At 42.9% G+C, this 19,254-nt stretch overlaps 1 protein-coding gene across 1 annotated transcript in view; it reads right to left on the bottom strand.

The window, feature by feature from the left end:
• The window catches only part of unc5a (unc-5 netrin receptor A), a 115,482-nt gene that overhangs the window by 38,988 nt on the left and 57,240 nt on the right, over window positions 1-19,254 (bottom strand). The window contains exon 2 of the mRNA XM_078289067.1: window positions 17,046-17,261. Within this exon, the coding sequence (XP_078145193.1) occupies window positions 17,046-17,261 (216 nt within the window). The remainder of the gene's footprint in view (window positions 1-17,045; window positions 17,262-19,254) is intronic.

Raw genomic sequence — 19,254 nt, 5'->3', positions numbered from 1 at the left:
AACAAGGAAGCGCTCAACAAACAATCAACACACACAAACGCTCAGCCCTGCCTGCTTCGCTCCGAATATTAATCCCAGGAGGGGTGACGAGTTCACAATATATGGAGCAGTTCCACAACACTGTTAATATAAGTGATATTGGTGAAACCAAGGACAAGAATGAGTCTATCGCTTTTCAAGATGGAAGTAAAGATTTTATCAACCCCTCCCCTAACAAAGTAAAATACAGCCAGAAACGGGGATGAAAACCATTCTGCTAAACCAACCAAACAATATAGTGTTGTCAGATTGAAGCGCTTTCATTACTGTGTTGTCTTGTTTGATATTTGAGAAGCAATCTTTCATTTCATTTTCCTTTGACCTTTTAGTTGGGACCTGTAAGCCAGAGGTATTTTCTATATATTGGGCAACGACCTTGATCCCAACCACGTCTCCCACTTTCCCTCGACTCCCTCCCTCATAAAGAGATTGTCATGTTTTCCCTCAGTTTCTCTCCCTGTCTGATCTTCCCTCTCTAGGGTCTTTTGGAGAGGTGTTGAACCTTTCATATGAACATGGAGGGTTTTTTTTCACACATAGAGGGTACGTATCAAAGCCTGACAGAGTAGTATATACAGTGCTGTATATTTAGGTCTCAATGGAAGGCAGCTCTTCAACTGCCATTTACCTAAAAGCACTTAGTGACACTCTCACACTCCCCTCACACACTTGATCTGACTGCGATGATCATTTCCAGCTCCGGACTGAAGGTGATTGAAGCTCGTCTAAGTGGCACCTATCAGGGCATCAGACCTATACGGCAATTACATAAAGCACTATACGGGGTATTCATCAAAGCAAAATGGGAGTCTTTCGTAAACAATTTGAGGCAAACTGCGCGTAGATCTGCGAGGGCCTGTGTCAGCGCAGGCTAGCCCCGCGGTTACATGAGCCGTCGGGGAGGAAAGCAGAGTGCATCCATAGCTGGCGGGCAAGCACAGGGTGATAAGTAGCTGTGAGGGTCAATGGCGGACCCCCCTCTCATATATTAGCGTCTAAATGGGGTAGCTCTCACTACATGTGATTACCTCTGCAGTGAAACCAGCCCTGGAGCGGCACTCTGAGCGTCAACAAAACCCTGTGTTGTGCGCAAGACTTCGCCAACCTGCCCTCATACATGTTTCCCCCGTCACTCACAGCGAATATTAGAAACTTGATATGTACTGTACAGTATATGGAGAGCAGTGGAAGCACCCGATGTGTACTGAGCTCTGAGCAGTTTACCTGTGCAACATAAATTTTAAAAATATGTATGAGTGTATACGTTTTAACAATTATCATGAGATACGTTTTCACTGTTTCATATGGCTCTACTTATCCTACATGTTTATTTAATGAACGCAAACCTTCATTTTGGAGCTATGGAGCAGAATGCGAGGAGTAAAGATCTATATGGAGATGTAAAGCATGAACAATAGGAACCTGAGGTGAGAAATCCTAAGAGCAATTTGAAGCTCCGCTTTCCTGGGTAATTGCATTCTGTTTCCTTATCTCTTCCTGTCTCCATAATTACCTGCTTTCTGTCTCTGACACCTTCCAGTAACACCGCTGTGAGTAACACTCTGTCCAATTTCACTCCAATTAATGAGTAGGACAAAACAATCTCATCACTTTGGGAACAAAACAGCATTGTAATTTTACAGCAGTTAATAAAGATTTAAAACACCTTTATTTACTCTTATTTTCCAAAGGCAATTCTATTTAGAAAACTGCAAAACTTTCTGAAGTTGAGTTTGTTAATATCGCTCACAGCAGACCGATACCGCATGCACTGTATCGACTCATAGAAAGCAACGTCTAACTGGAGAGAGTGGCGCTGACACACCTATGATTCAATTCTGTCAATATTGATTCATAATGGTGTGCTCAGTTGTCTCCAATGTGTCAAGAACTGAAAAGAGTCAGAGGAAATTTACACTTCCATTACTGCAAGATAGTGAGCCTGCACTTAACATCCCTGTTAAACGATAATTAAAACATGACACGACTCCCTGTGCCTTTGGTTTGTTCCGCAGCCCATTTATAAATCAGCTCATATCCTGAACGTCAGTGAATTGCTGTGAAAAATTTAGAAGGGTGATTATGTGATTGACACCACTATGAATTCTGGGCTTAGTTGGAACCCAGGTGAGTGTATTTTTATTGGAGTGCAATAGGGCAACTTATTCAGCTGAACATACCCACAATGCAACACACATGTCTGTAATTGTGCACACCTCCAAGGTTTCTAACACTGCATGGAAATGAGTGGAGCTGACTAACAGACAGAATGCATAGTGCACAAAAGCATGGATGCTTACACACACACACACACACACACACACACACACACACACACACACACACACACACACACAAGCAGAAACCACCAGTCACATACAGCACCTATACGTTCAGCGGCTCCCTTGTGGTAACATGGGTGATTAGGTCAGACGATTCAGTCCTGCCTCTCAACATACACACTTCTGTCAATCACCAATCTGTGTGTGGCAGACAGAGCGCGTGCAGAGGGTTGGCTCTAAGAGGAGCAGCAGTGAAAATGTCTTGCCTGCAGACTCCCTTGGGCTCAGGGTCAGGAATACCAATGCAAACTCGCCGGTGTACATTAACACCAGCCTGAGTTTTAACAGATGAGAGAGAAAGAATAAAAGAAAATGAATGGAGGAGATGAAGAGTGGGCAAGTTCATGAATTAACTGACCTTACTATTGTATGATGGACCTTGTTGCAAAGGTAACACAGTACAGTACTAGCTTTTACTAGATCCATTCACACACACACACACACACACACACACACACACACATTCCTAGCTGTGGTAATCGGATGATTATTCAGATGTAGTCCATTTAAATGTACGAAAAGCACACTATCACTGCTAACAAAAGACATTTGCACTATGAAAGACAAGGGCACAGACATGTCTACCATCCTGCTGTATGTGTGTGCATGTGTGTGTGTGTGAGAAGGATGAATCTCCCCCAGAGCCAACAGGGGCTCAACACACACAGGGTAAACATCATTGGACTCAATCCCGGGTGAGTCGATATTGGGCTTGTCTGACTGAGGGACTTTATTTTTCTCTGCCTCACTCTTGTTTTCGCAGGCTGTGACCTCAATTCCATAGGGGTCATTTGCTTATCAAAGGCAGGGACTGGAACTTGCAGGTTCTGAGTGTGTGTTCATTGTGACCAAGGAAATTCAATTAGGCGGCATCCCTACAGTGTGTGCGGCTGGGATTCATCAGTGGATATAGGAGGATTAGGGTTGGGTGACTCTACACCAGGGGAATGCGCCATTTGAAGGGGGAGAGTTCACACTGGTTGAGAGGAGACATCACAGATGAGCGCTTTTAAGAATGCACTGTCTGCACATCCTGGCAACCAGTCAAAAGCATGCTGTAAGTGTTTCATTTCCTCCCGTGGTTCTTCTTTGTACCTGATGGCATCAATGTCATCGCCAACACCGGGACTGGCCAGGAGTTCTTTTCATGGGAACAACAATGCGCTTTTCCCCGGCCCAATTACTTTACCTTCCCACTATGAAAGAAACCCTGATATGAAGGTAGATATTAAAACAACATTTCTGGAGCTCAAGAGCCTGCTGTGCTAAAGAAAAGGTCGCCACCAGTCTAAAATAACCTGTTCAAAACTGCTTGTATTTCCATGTGTAAATAATCCAGAGTTAACCTCGGGTCAGAGAGCCAAGGGCATGGCTGCATTATCATCAAGGCCCATGACTGAATCAAAGCTCTTCCCATCAAACTTCCATTACCATGTAAAGCAGTGTGGTGATGGGTGGCCCATGCTACCTGACATGGAGACTGAGGCATGAGCGGCATGAATCGCTGGTGCCGGCATCAATGTCTGTCTCTAAACAGGGACAACGTGGCCTTCTGAGTGACGCATGGCTCTATTAGATAGTGACAGAGAGAGAGGGGGGGGGGGGCAAGGAAGCCATGGGTTGATAGGGAATACAGTAGTCGGCTCCCCCATTCAGGGGTGTTTGGCGAGGTTGCGACTCAGTCAGTGGGACAGTGTTCCGGGTCAAGGCTCTGCCTCCGGTTATGACCAGCTTTTCAAGTGCTTCCTTTGATTGAGCTGTCCATTTTCCACAATGAATGCACGCTGCAAGGCCCCGCTGATGCTCTGAATGTCGTTACAGATTATTCATGGCTGACAAACAGGGGAGCAGGTAGCGCTCCAATCAATCCGACTAGGTTCAGTCCAATGCCACTCCAAGGAGACTCAGGTGGAGCCTCGACGGCAGCGCGTGTAAGAGGAGTAAATGGTGGAGGAGATAATGAAGGGGCAGGTCATGGTGACTTGGTGAAAGAGATGAATAAATACAAAACGACACACATTCTCTGGAACGGACTAATTGAAGGAAGTGGTGTAACTGATGAAAGCGTTTGTGCCGAATCGTTGGTTCTTATTAAAAAAAAACACAGTAAGGAGGTAAAGAGTGTGTGACTTTCTTTTCCTTTATTATCTCCTGAAGGAATGGTTCAGTTCTTTGGGGCCCAACATCGTTCTAATTTGGTTTAAGAGTTTCTTTAATTTCCTTTTTTTTCCCCCCCTGTAAGAATATTGTGAAATCATTTGATAACCATGAACCTAGAAAGGCTGTAGCTGCATTTCTGTTTTGGCTCAATTATTAGAAATTCTGCTTCTCGATTTTTCCAAAATGAGTGTTATGGCGAGAGAAAGGTTAATCTCACCAACCAATTAAGTCGCATCACATGTCAACACCTCAACATGAGAGGGGTGAGATTTTGAGTGAATATTGTATTGCCTCAGTAGTAATAATGAATCATGATTTACACACTTGGCATCCACCAGGAGAATGAGATCTTCACTCTGCGAGAAATTTCATTCCATATTAGTCACAGACACCACACCATGCTAGTCGCGCACAGGATCTCACAACAATGTACCACACAGTATACATAAATTAAGCTCGAATTGTGTTTTTAGTTGCACAGGTGTTCGCAGGTTTCCAATGTGATAATGAATTGATTTACAGAAGTTTAGAATAGCTTTTCCATGCTGCCATACATAGACATCACATGCAAGGGGCACATTAAAATCGGGTTTACATTTATTCATTTTACATTTAAATCTGGTCACCAGCCACCATAAAAAGACCAGTATTGATTATATCAAATGAACATTAATTCAAAGCAATGGATTTTCCCATTTGCAGTGTCCCTCCATAATTAGTTTGCCTAACCTCTCCTTAATAGCACACACACACACACACACAGCCATGATGTTTCAAAGCTGTGATTTACCACAGCGCCCTTGTTGTAATTACTCTCCATCCAACACCCTGACCCCAATGATTGGCAAGAGCAGGATGTTCTGGATGCCACAGTCTTCAGGCTGGAGTGACCGGTACCCGCTTCTTTATCTCCCACACACACCTTGTCCTACTGCGAATGAGAACACGTCTGAGGTGAAGGCCTTGAGCACTTTGCTTCTGCTTCCATTACATTCTGCAGAGTGGGAGGATCTGATAGAATGTTACCCGCATGAAAGCCGTGATAATTTGCTCGGGCTAACATGTTTCTCTCCCCCTTGTCTGACATGGCCTTGGGCATTGAAGTAAATAAGGAAGGATGCTGCAGGTAAGTCAGCCTGGCTCCCATCTGGTTGCCGAGTACCGTACGCCATACAAATTGCATTAGGGTTCTCCCCTCCCTCCTCACGATCAGTTGGTCCCTCTTGGGCCTTTGGCCGGCAGTGTTGTCTGAGTTGGAAGGCAGAGGTTTTTTCGGTAATCCAATGAAAAGTGTGTGGGCGAATGTAAATATTCAGCACAACAACAAACAGCATTCAGTAAACAGCCCGAGGGAACACACAGACTACGAAAGTCTTTCTACAAAACTTTCAACAATTTTTTTTTTTTTTGCATTTTTGAGGTGCACTGACGTATTGAAATTCTGATCTCATGCCAGTTTTTTCATTCAATAATATAAGTGATGACTCATAGTGGAACTGATATTTAGACTGATATTTAGATATTTATACTCCATCAGTATATGAATGTTCTAATTAACCTGCTACCTCAATGTTTTTTTTACCATATTATATCACTTTGCACATTGTCTAACTCTCTTTGGGTCCAGGCATGTTTTGGTGGTGAGTGGGATTATAACGCTCTATAAGGCAGTATCTTACCATGAAACATACATAATGTAGCTTTAAAAAATTACAGTAATACCACTTAAAAAATGCTAGTATATATAATATAGGCTATATTTTATAGTATAGGAAATAGAGTAATTCTGAAAAAATTGTACCTGTGAAATTGTTTAAATATTAATTTCTTTGTTCAGATGTAACTATTAATTATTTATAGATGTACAGCAAAGAAAAGTTCAGATTTTATAACTTGCCTGACATTGAAAATTGAGAAAATGGAGTGAAAGAGGCCTTTTGTGATAGATACAAAAGCTTGAGCTTGGTTCAGTATCAATGCTACCAGCTGTTGGGGGTTGATGGGTTAATATGCAAAGGGTCACCATGTGCAAAAAATAGCTTGACTTTTAGAGTAAACAAAAAGTGATAAAATAATGATTCAAAAATAATGATTCTTAAGTCAAGATTGAGTTTGTATAATCCAAAAATATACTATGATCACAAGAACTCCCTACAAAAATGTGTATTCTATCATTTAGTATCAATAACTTTGGATAATTGGGCCAAGGAGACAATTTCAATGATTTTGGCAATCTCGAAGACAAGCGCATTTCCCTTTCAATAGCCTACAAAAATCCTTCTTACATTAATCCTGCATGGGCTTACATGGATTTACGTGGTGTTACATTGACTTGTAGATTATGTGTACACAATTTTAATGGGGCTGTGTTAATCTAAGAGGTAACAATAGGTCAAGAAATCAAACTGTGATACACTGGGTGCATTCCAAAACCTTTCACAAATGCTCCTTTCCCTCCCTCTTGCTACTACTAATTTCCAAACACAAAGTAACTTGGAAGAGAAATGGCAAGGACGGGAGGAAAGGAGGAGAAAGACTCAGATTCATTTTTTATTCACTTTCTAAGTATATGCTATAAATTCAAGTGAGTGAATATTGAATTGTATGTTTCTATGAATGTCTCCTGAAAAATGCCTCTTAATATAGACATGGTGTGTTTCCTCTGGGAAGACAAAAAGAAGGAAAAATAAAATAAACATTGTATTCAGGATGAAATCATATTCTAAAAAGAAACAAAAAAAAAAGTGAGTGGATGAATTATTAATTTTGATTGCATAAAGATCCAGATCAGTACTTGATGGCTCCCAGAGTATTATCAGCATGCCTGATTAAACACTTGCTCCGATGAAAATAAAGGTTTCCCCACACACATGCAGCATCGCCTCTCCATGTTATTTTGTGCAGTCAACGTTTTGAGCAAAATCCAGAGGTGTTATGTGTGGGCAGGAACATTCTTTACGAGGACTTGTGCACTTTGGGGTTTGGTTCCCTGTAACATGAGAGAGAACAGAGCTGTGTGTTTGTTATTCGCTCTCTCACCCACCTGACCCAAACCACAGGAGTCTGATTGTCCTTTGTGGACTTGTGTGTGTATGTGTGTGTCTACTTTATGTGTTTACTTGAGACTAGTGCAGCGCATTTACGATTAAATTCTGCTAGTATTGTGTGTGTACAATAGGCTATACTGTTGTCGGTGCATTTGATTATGCAGACAGCACCCCTCCCTCCGCCCGCTTCTTATTTGCGGTACTTCTAGAGAATTAATGTACTTTTTCCAAGCAATTTCTTCTGTGCTCCTTTTCCTATTTGATACAGTACTTCACAAGAAGATTGGAGCTATTCTTCTTTCCTTCCTCCTCACTGCGTAAAATAGCATTTTCACTATGGCACCACTATACCATGCCCAGGACACCCTGCAGCTCCTGGTTTAAAAGGAGGAGAACAGTGAGTTGATGTTTGTTCGAGCAGTGTGTAAAATGCCTGTATTGAAAGTCTCCTTGGGGCCAAACACGCAAAGCATTAACTGTCAGCCACTGAGTTCCTCTGCCTATCAAAAATCTCCATGGACTATTTAGCTGTCAGCTCCCTCACTACCCCTCCTGGCTCCACTATTTTTAAATGAATTTGAGCAGAGCAGGTGTTGATTGACACTGCAAACTCCCACTCTGTCTCCCTCTGTCAGCATAACATTCACTTCTTTCATTTCAGAAGGGGTGGGGAGGTAAGTTGAAAGATAAAATTACATTACAGTAAAACTGTAAAATGAGAAATTATCATGGTTCATTGCCCATCATCAAACTAGGCGGAGAGGCGGTTTACTGGCGATTCTCTACTCATTTCTGAACCTGAACATGTACAAACAGCACATTTTGTGGCCCATTGTGAAATCCAAGCACATTTGTAACTGTGGCCTCTATTTGCTGCACTCGCGGGCAGTACAAGTGGTTTGGGTACTGTATGTGCTGCACTCTGTTGTAGCACACACACACTACCTTTTATTCAGTCTCATTTAGGGCACAAAATGTTTAGAACTAGACATATCTCAGCAAATATTTCCACGCAGCTATGTGGACCAAGTTGCTTTCAGTGTCTAGCTGTAGTGTGTGCCTGTGTGCGACAAAGGCACAGAGACTATGAACTGCGCTTCAGAAATGTGCTTTAAAATTGATTTTACTTGAATATTTGTATATTGTAGTCATTCCTACTCCAAGGCTAAAATATGTAGCAGAAATGAACCAGGAATCACTATATTTAGAAATGATGAATTCAACAGCCAGACAGACATTTGCATGAGTATGCACCGCATCACACACACACACACACACACAAACAAACAAATCCAGAGTTGAAGGACTGTGTTGATGATATATCCGTCTTTACCACAAGGGGTAAATAAATAAATTCAACCAGTGTGAAAGAACCGCTAAGACTACTGAATGCTTTCCAACTTTCAGCAAGAGCACAGCTTTTGTGAGAGTGACAAATATGTAATTACTTTAGAGAAAGCCAGTGAGGGGCTGACGCGAGATATGTTTTGGTGGGAGGACAAAGGCTGCACGCGTGGGAGATTGGAACACCGGCGTTGTTGTTTGACAAATGGTAATTATCACTTTTCACTTTTGTTCCACTAATTGCAGTTAATTCTCTGATTCATTATTCCTGCACGTCAAGACCGACTTCAAAAGGAATAGACCCTACTTACTCTATTTCCAAAACGGAGTACAACTTACACCAAGTCATAGATTTAAGAGTTACGGCCTTTGTATGGGTCCATCAGCTCGATGAATTAGCACAGTTGGGGTGTTTTGAATTCTGCCCGCCTCGCTTTACTCCCACTGAACCAAACACATCTCCTGCAGGTGTCTCAAGGCCAGGTAAACATAGGCTTCAATTAAATCCACTTTGACTCCCTTCTCACTTCGTCTAGTTCACTCAGTTGTGTGTTGCTTTGCTTTGAAAAAGGTCTGGCCTTAGACACACACACACACACACACACACACACACGCCCACACACACACGAGGACACAGGCACGGGGTTGTGCTGACCTGCCCGGGAAGCCTAATGGAACGCGTTGGCAGATGTGTCACGGGAACAATTCACCTTGCCATCTGTTTTTCGGCGCTTCATCGCCAAATCCTTCCCCCTCTGTCCCGCAATCAAGGACAGGATGAAATACAAGTCCCATTATGGGGAAGCAGCTAATAATGCATTATCAATTAGTCCCCTTGGCTATTGATCGATGCTTAGCAGGTGGTACAAGGCCATTTCGTTCATTTAGGACTATATTGTCCTCTTCCCTCTGCTTCTCCTATTTCCTCCTGTTCATTAGATCCTGGCTCGCAGGCCTATCAGGTTTTGCTTAAATTGCAGCTGGATTGTTCTTCAATATCCCATTAAAGATCATGTTTAATCACTGTTGAGCCATCTCACTGCCATTAGGGAGACTCTTAGCCTCTGTCCTAAATTTACCCGCATCTTGGTAACAACAAAATGATGCTGAGTTGGTCACTGCTGTTGCCCTTCACAAAATGTTAGTAGAGTCTTTTATGTAGAGGAACCTAAGACTACTGTAAAGGTAGTCTCCATCCATGTTGCTGACCTATGTAGGACAGAGGAAAGACAGAAGAAGGAGGTGTGTGAGACAAAGAGAGAGAGAGAGAGAGAGAGAGAGGGAGAGAGAAGAGAGAGAGAGAGAGAGAGAGAGAGAGAGAGAGAGAGAGAGAGAGAGAGAGAGAGAGAGAGAGAGAGAGAGAGAGAGAGAGAGAGGGAGAGAGGTGATTGGCTCCTATAATACCATGGATAAGTATTGAGGTATTAAAGTAAAGGTTAGAGATCATTTCAGCTAAGCCTGGCTTATCTCCCCTTAGATCAGAAATGAATTATGACATCACATTAAAATCCAGGATCTAGTCAATCAGAAAATACATATTTTATACAAATGAATCCTCGCTGGTTTGCAGACGCAGGGGTTAGCCCTGTGGTACCATAACACATTATTAGTTCTATTCAGAAAGTGATAGATGGTTTTAAAAGATTTACTGACGACGTAATATGTGGTATTTAGACTTCAAAGGATTGATGGGGGACAGGAGCTTGGTGCTGATAAACCCTCAGGTTGTAGGAAGGGGTCATATTCCCTTATAGGGGTTGAAAGTGATATAGCTCTGCACGTGTGGAGTTATAAAAGAGAATATTAAAGAGTCTATTAATATCCTCTATATGATTTCAGAGGCAGGTACCATGCACTGTAAGAAATCCACCTGCATACAGTACATGGCAGATGTGTAGCGCTTGATTATTTTCTCCACCGTCTTATGTTTTCATTGTAGCAGCCTTGTTGACAATCATTTCAATCAACAAAGAAAATATAATCTCTCCCCATCTTTATAAGGCGGTTGCCGGGGTTTATTGAAATATGAATGTGAAATGCGTGCATTTTCCACCTGAGAGGGTTTGCTGCAGGGGTGACAATGCGGCGTGTGGATCAAAACCTTTTCCATCAATGCTGGCAGATGAAATGCAAACACAATCAAATCAGGCTGCCCATACAACAATCCTCTGCTCAAATGCCAATCTCCCTTCTACTCATCATGTGTCTGATGAGAAATCATAGTGAGGGAGAATCTCCTAATCTATGCAAACACACTGTCAGCATTGATTTGTACAGATGGGATATGTCTTTATTAGGAGCTGCCAGACATCTCCATGTCTCCTGTTCTATAAGGGATGACCTGGGAGAGACACTGAGCCACGCAGCAGAGGAGGGAGCGAGCTAGTGCATTTGAAGCAGTCACAGCCACACAATTGAGATAGGTTACTAAGGACAGGTAATGAGAACCGATAGACTCTCTAGGATGGATCGATATCGGACATTGATACCAGGAGAGGAAGGACAAATTGCGACATCTCTTTCCCTCTCCACATTCAAAGGGGCTTTCGAGACAAGTGGTAGTGGTAGTGGTGGTGGTGGTGGTGGTGGTGGTGGTGGTGTGTGTGTGTGTGTGTGTGTGTGTGTGTGGGGGGGGGGGGTCAAAGCAAGCAGACAAAAACAGAGGGGTGTCAATAACCCGGGAAGTGCAACACTGGAGTACACACAGCCAGCTGGAGCAGCAAGGATGTCCTTTTGTCTTTTCTGCACTGAATCAGTTTCAATAAATAGACTGATGAAGGCAGAGGTCAGGTCTGGTCGCTATGGTTATCGACACGTCATGTATTCCACTGCCTGAGCCTTGAATACCGAACAGTCTGACTGAAACATGTTTGCACTTCAGACCTGGGTCAGTTTTATTTATTTATTTCTAGTTATTAATTTAAACCCTTTTAGTTACTGAGTCTGCTGGGATGGAGTTTGCAACCTATCGCCTCTGTTCTGCCAGACCAGATCAGTTCATCTGTGAAAAGAAAAGACTTCATTTCAAATATTAGTTCAAGCTCGTTCTGCTGCGCAAAGGTGAAGGGATTATTGATTACAGCCTCCACTGTCTTTGATCACTTTGTTCCCATTTGATATCTTTTAGTAATGAAAACATGCCACGGAAGTCATTAGGACTGTGGGAATCCCTCGACATTCTCGGCGCAGATATCATAGCAGCCAGCGGCCGGCAGCCAACAAAAGGTTGCTTCAAGTGCATCGGCGATCAGCGGTGCATTTTGAAACAGGCAGTCTAGTTTGACTTTGTTCACTTTCAACTTATTTCACAGCCATAAGTCTCAAAAGGTCTATTTCTCACTCTTTTGCTCATATTTGCCACACAAGGGGATTTGTCACATGTCACACGTTATTTTTGTAGTCATTCAGTTGCTTTGTTACCGTTTAATTATTGCTGGGATATAAATTAAAATTGTTTTCTCAATGAATAGGAAAACATGCAGGAAAATCACGTGGCACTATTCCTACTTTGAATATACAATGGATTGATCTTGTAGACATTACTTTGTAGCGATGAAAAACATTTACAATCACTCATGCTTCAGTATGCTGTATGATGCTGGATGATGAGAGGGATGATTCATTTCATTATGTTCTTCCATTTCTTATGATAAAAGCTGAAATCTTTGTAATAAGACCAGTTGTACTATATTTATACAGTTATATTTTTATGTTTTGTCAACTCGGCCAAAATCAGCCGTATTCTGGTCTATGCTATGGCTGTAATTAATTCACACAGTCCAAGCCTACATTATTATGATCTTTGATACCATAAACATCTTATCGTCCCTGCTGGGTGAAAACCTTGAAACTCAAATTTTCATTATTTTTATGTTTTAACTTAAATTGAAGGATTACATGCTCCTTTATGAGCAGAGAAAATTATACTACTCTTGGGTTTATGAAACCTTTTCAAAACCAATTAGATAAACTCAGAAATGCATATTTGCCAAGCTAAAAACAAGGCTGTTTTTCTTAGTTCCTGAAATGTTCTCACTCTCTCTCTCTCTCTCTCACACAGTGATAGACTGTCTATTTTTATAGAAATGTAATATTTTTGGTAGATTTAGTAGAAAAGTTTATTATATATTCTATTTATAGTTTGAGATAGTGGCCCTCCATTTCTTTACATGTCACATAGTAACATTTTATGTGTGCTTTATTGTTGATGGCCACTTATCCATCAAAGACTGAGGTTTTCATTTTGAGCCAAGGACACCAGAACAAATGTGTAAGTCATCTCCAGCAGTGATTCTGTTTTCCCAAGCTCTGATGTTTCTGCATGCCATTACCATTATTTCATTATTGGAATTAAGAGCATTAATGCCATCCAGAGCTCCCGACTCTTCATTTACATAACAAAGGAGCAAGGATCCTTGATGAGAATCCCAGTCAGTTTGAACAAGCCAGGCAATGGAACTGAGGCAGATATCTCCAAAGCCTCTTGACTCATGTTGGCTGGTCACATGGGTTTAGGGTATTTACATCCCTCCCTCTCTTTGTTCATGGAGAAAACATGCATGTCTGCTCTGAGTGCAGAGCTTGGGAAGAGACGGCCACTGCAACTCAGATAGGCATGTTGTCAAAGTTCCTCTGAGAGACGAGGGCTATTTTGAGCAGGTGATTTTTCACTGTTAGTCAGTGTAAAAATTGTCAATCAATTTTTGTCAACTTGGGTATGTCTCCAAACTCCTGATTTCCCCCTCCTAAAGGCTGGATGTTGATATCGGGCAGCATTTGGTGTGACAGAAGTCCTGGTTGCTTGGCAACAGTTAAGAGTTTAGAGTCCACTGTGACTGTGACGACCAGGGTGAGAGGACAGCCTGACAAGCATGTACTATATGTGCACACACACACACACACACACACACACACACACACACTTTTTGCCAAGTTGGATGGTGTGCCTCATATGTTTCTCAGAGGAAGGGGGATTAGAGGGAGCCATCAGTAAACTCCTCGGGGCAGTGCTGACATTAAACAGCACAAGTGTTTGAGAGATCGATGTGGTACCTTGGAGCAGCCATACCTCTGGACATCCACGTGTCCTTCATAACTCCACAGCCCCACATATGACATATTCATCATCAAAGGCAGTGGGACCACAGAGTGATGTAGAGCGCTGAGAGGAGGCCTTGGAACTTCACAGCGTTTCTAAAGATGGAGGCCTCGGTGCTGCGGGGGTCCGTGGCACCCAGCGGGACAGATTTGTTTCACAGACAAATAAATGCTGCCTATAATGGCACATAACCACATGGCAAATGGCCTATCGTCATTTAACGTTGGCAGAGCAATGTTGCATTGGTAATGTGATGTTCCCATAAACTCTGCAGTTTATGGAGCACATCGTGTTCTTTAGCTATTGACTGGCTATTGACAAAACACAATTCATATCCGCAGTGGCAAATAGCTAGGCAGGCTACTATAATGTTACTCTTTTGCTGGTTGCATAAAATCCAGCGCCACAGGTAACATATACAGAAAGGCATGAGTTTGCGGACTTAAAAGTACTGAAATAATTATGTTGCTTCTGTGTTCTGGACCAGCAGGGTTTGAAATTAACTTTTGGCTCAGTATCCAATGTGGCTCACTGGGTTTCAGAGTAACCAGCAACTCAATATGATCAATATGATCAAACGATTGCAGAGAATACCAATGCATTTCATTTGTATCAATACATTTCTTGTATTAATCCACTCAACATTTTTATATTACCCAAGCCTGTGTTTAATAGAGTAAATATACAGCAACACAGGAAAGATAATAGGGTTGTGGAATTGATCAAATGTTATCAATGCTGATTCCTTGCCGATTCCTTCTTAATGATCCGAATCCTTAGCCATTCCCTTATGTGTTCCTTTCATATATTACCTTTATAGCACCCCGCAAATACTAAGTCTGTAACTGAATTGATTGAAATTCTGCTACCATCCCAAAATAGAATAAAAAGTACATATTAACTGTTCATAACTGCATTACTCACAATACCCTTGATTCCAAAATGACTCCAGCCTCCAAAACTGTACAAATATCACACAGCTGAACATGGTGTGTGTGTGTGTGTGTGTGTGTGTGTGTGTGTGTGTGAGTGGCAGTGAGGTTGTGACATGGTGAACTACAGAGGGAGGAGCAGGGTGTGTTCAGTTCAGTTCTCCCTGCTGATATGCTCACAGCAGAACAGTGACAAAGAGGACAAACTAGACTGGAAATGTAGCCACATTTCGCTCTCTTCTTTCTAACGTTCGCCACGCTCGCTCTGCTGCTATGCGCTCCAGCTACAAGGAAACCGCTCCGGTGCCGCAGAGAACTGAAGCCGAAAACACTCTGCTGTCTGAGCCTCACTACGCTTCAAAGTCACGCACACAGCGGACCGGGGAGGAATGGAGAGCCAGACAATTGGATAGCGAATTAAAAATCGTGTATTTTGTTCTATTAAAAAAAGAGCAGGCGGGAGAGGACACGTCACAGCGCACATCAATCAAAGCCTCAGTATGGGAGAATATTTGTGTTCACACAGAAATTAGATCAGAAGACCTCACCCGCCAAAGTGGCTAGTCGAAATGAAAGAGTTACCCAAAGCAGACAATTTTTGCCCATATTTGGCAGGTTGTTAATTTCAAGCCCTGTGGACTAGGCCGATAAAATATTAGCATTGTGAATGTTTTATCTAAAAACAAAGAGGTAAGGCGTGCTTATGCATCCGTGTGTGCGTGTGTAGATATTGATGTTTAAGATTAAAGTGGGTGTGTCTATCTTTTTGTGTACCAATAGAGAGAGAGAGAGAGAGAGAGAGAGAGAGAGAGAGAGAGAGAGAGAGAGAGAGACAGACAGAGAGAGAGAGAGAGACAGAGAATCTCTGTTGATTTGTTTCTACTATACTTGTCAGTTTATGTCTATGTGTCTGTATGTATTTGCACAAATTTGAGTGTGTGTGTGTGTGTGTGTTCCTGCTCCTGAGAAAACCTGTCATTTCCATGTTGCTTATTCCCAATCAGTTGTCAGCCTGTGAATTGGCTGTTTGAAGTTGCAGATCAGCTCTGAATCACACCACATCGGTGTCATACATGTTTATCTCGGAGGCGGGGGATTGCGGCACAAGAGAGAGAAAAACAAACAGGTCTCCAAGGTGATCGGGGAGATTTCTGAGATTGAAACCGATGTGCTTATTACGAGACTGGCAGCCTAAATAGACTGGAGGATGAGCCAAGAGCTTGATGGAGCGCAGTAATCACTGGCAAATTGCAAACCTTAGCTTCAACTTGCAAACACAGACGCTTTATATGACGTCTCCATGAAGAAAGTCACGCATGGCACACATCCTTAATATCAAACAATCAGAAGCAGGTAAAAAATGACTACTCATCTCAGCAGTGACACGCACATCTAATATGTCATATGTCTAGTTACCATCACACCCGGGGGCCCATAACAGAGGGGGGTCCCATCACAGGCCCTCTAAATATAAAATGGGCCCCCTGGCATTCAGATGTGAATTACTGATGAGTGTAGTTTGCAAAGCGTCTGTACTATCTTGCAATCTCAAACTATGTATCATAGGCATATCATATGCTTTTTTATCATTGCATCAACATACAGCTTCGATCATCAAACTGTATTGCAACATTTCACTGAATAAATGTAATTTATCAAAACATGTACGACACTTTAGGTCACCTCTGTCTGATTTCCCATCATTCTCGCTGCTACATCATGGTGACAAGAAAGAAGCACGATTCTTTAGTAAAACTGTAAGTAATTAAGTGTCAGACAGTATTCTCTTATGATGACTTGGCACACTCTCGCTTGTCGCTTAGTGTGTGTTAGCTCGGAAGTCTTGAGACAATAATGTTAGCTAAGATGACTCATCACAAAAGTGGTGCCCATGAAACAAACAAACAAAAACAAACACAAAAAAGAAAATGGGGATACGGGGGTCCCCCTTGTTACGCCCCTGCCAGTTTAACTTAAGCCAAAATGAAACAGAAACAGTAAACTATTTAAACTAGATGGGACACAGAAAAAAGGAAGCATGCAAAATGTGAAAGACAGACAGTAGGGGCTAATTTGCACGTACCTGTGGCTGGGTCGACAGTCCGCTCAATCAGGTGGTCGTCCTGGTGAACCCACTCGCCGTTGCACTTGAAGTAGATCTGCGTGGCCGGGGTGGAGCGGCACGTCAGCGTCACCGGCTTGTTCTTCACGATGTACTCATCCTCCGGCTCCACCAGGAAGTGAGGTAACAGGTCCGAGAAGGCAGCGGGAAGCGTTGCCGTGGCAGCGTGCTCGGAACCTTGGGGAGAGAGAGAAGCGAGGGATTTTAGAAGGGAAGACAAGAGAGAAGCTGCGAGCTTTCAAGCTTTCATGAAGGGTTGGAGCTGAACCCTTCCTACTCGCTGTTATGACTGACTTTCCTAGCGTGGAGCGGAGTGAGGAGACAGCAGACACCAAACGTCTAATGTAGAATTTCAGTGTCCTTCGTGAATTGGAACTCACATATGCATATGAAAGAGCGAGCGAGAAAGAAAGAGATACCGAGACAGAGAGAGCGAGAGACACTGTATGCGAGCGTTGGGATATAGTAGTGGTAGTGACAGAGCTTGGCCTTGTGCGCTCCTGGCTGGGTTTGAAGGGTAGTGAAACCCATCTCTTTACCCCTGCTCTTAATCACAGCCCTTTAACATCACTGCTGATGGACTGGCAGCCATAAATCCTCTGTTTCAGTGACTAGGCCACTTCACACTGTGTTATATGGCTCTCAAACAGGACTCTAACTCTACCCGCATTAAGCAAGACAGGAGAAGAGGAGGGAGGTTGGTGGTGACTGACAGGTAGACAGCCAGTCGACTTAAAATCACATCCTACGGATCCCATTTTATTTCCCCAGAATCTTACATGACACAGGAGGCACAAGTCGGAGGAGATGTGGGGGAAGAAGAGGAATACATCTCCACCGTGCCGAAATGGGAGCTGTCCTTCAAAAAGGGAGCATGGCATGATTTACAGTAAAGGTTTATCGTTGTTGAAAGATATTCGCCGCAAACAATGAATGACACGACGGAGCCTGCAGTGCACACATCCTTTCTCCGTGAGCGCCGTTTCTCTAGCTAAACATATTAGCCTTGTGAGTGAGAGAGGAGACAGAACAGTGTAGAAAGTGGGAAATAACCTCTTTCTACCACAGACTCTCAGGGGAGACCAGTAAATCCCAAAATAAAACCCCTTTAAAGGAGTGTAATATTAATTTACTGCCCTGAATCCAATATGGCTGACAGACTGGGCATTAACAACCTTCTCCATCACTCCCCATGCAGCAGGAGAGGATGGGAGTCCACATCTCTCATAATGAAACAGCAACACTTGCGCTGACCTTTCCCTCCTCTATTCCTCTCCCCCCTCGCTCATCCTTCGTTCATCCTTGCAGCTTACTGATGCCCGGGTCAGGGATAATATTAGGCAGCGTCATAAACACCAATCTTTGGATAAAGACATTATCTGTCAGTTCCACCCCCACTACACATTATATTAATGTCTCTCTTTCTTCTTCTTTTTCCTTTACCCCTGTGTGCTGAGTTGCTAATTTATCAGGATGAGATACAGTGAAGCACGCCACTGCTGCTGCCGCTGAACCCCATTAATGTTTCGTGTACGTGTTTAACTCTTAATGAAAACTAAATGTTCTGTGTCCAATGAAGGACATACATCACTCGCTGACACCTTGCCTTTTTCCCATTTTCCAAGCACATTTTCTTATTGCCACGTATTTGCAGAGAGAAAAAAATGTCATTAATATGGCAGCTCCCTATCCAGGACAACACAAACTGCCTGCCATTATTTACTATATGTGTATGTGTGTTTGTCTTCTTCTTATGGTGTCGAGGAAAGGCCACAGTTCATCATGAATAGTGAGTATAATTGCTCTAACTGAAAGCCAAAACTTTGCTAATAAACAGCCTGGGACCAGCAGGTCAGGTTGTTTGAAAGTGTGCTGGTCCTAATGACGGCGGCTTCTTCTAATGGGCTGGCTTCCAGCTTTGTGACCGTGGCCATTAGCCGGCCAGGCTGACCCTCTGTTCTCCCTGCAGACTGAAGACGACAGCTCACTAAAACACTGGGCTGGACTCACCTCACACCTGTCAGGTTAATCATCTCAGAGGACAGATGATGTTGGGACAGAGAGTGAAAACCAAAGCCATCTGAGACAGTGACATGCCATGAGAACCGCTTGATGAACTCCTGATGTTGTTAACTCACCACTGCCTTCTCATTTGCAGAGGTCACACTCA

This window comes from Centroberyx gerrardi, chromosome 16, assembly GCF_048128805.1.
Source record: "Centroberyx gerrardi isolate f3 chromosome 16, fCenGer3.hap1.cur.20231027, whole genome shotgun sequence".
In the NCBI taxonomy this organism is placed as follows: domain Eukaryota; kingdom Metazoa; phylum Chordata; class Actinopteri; order Beryciformes; family Berycidae; genus Centroberyx; species Centroberyx gerrardi.
This window is presented reverse-complemented; position numbering and strand designations above follow the sequence as displayed.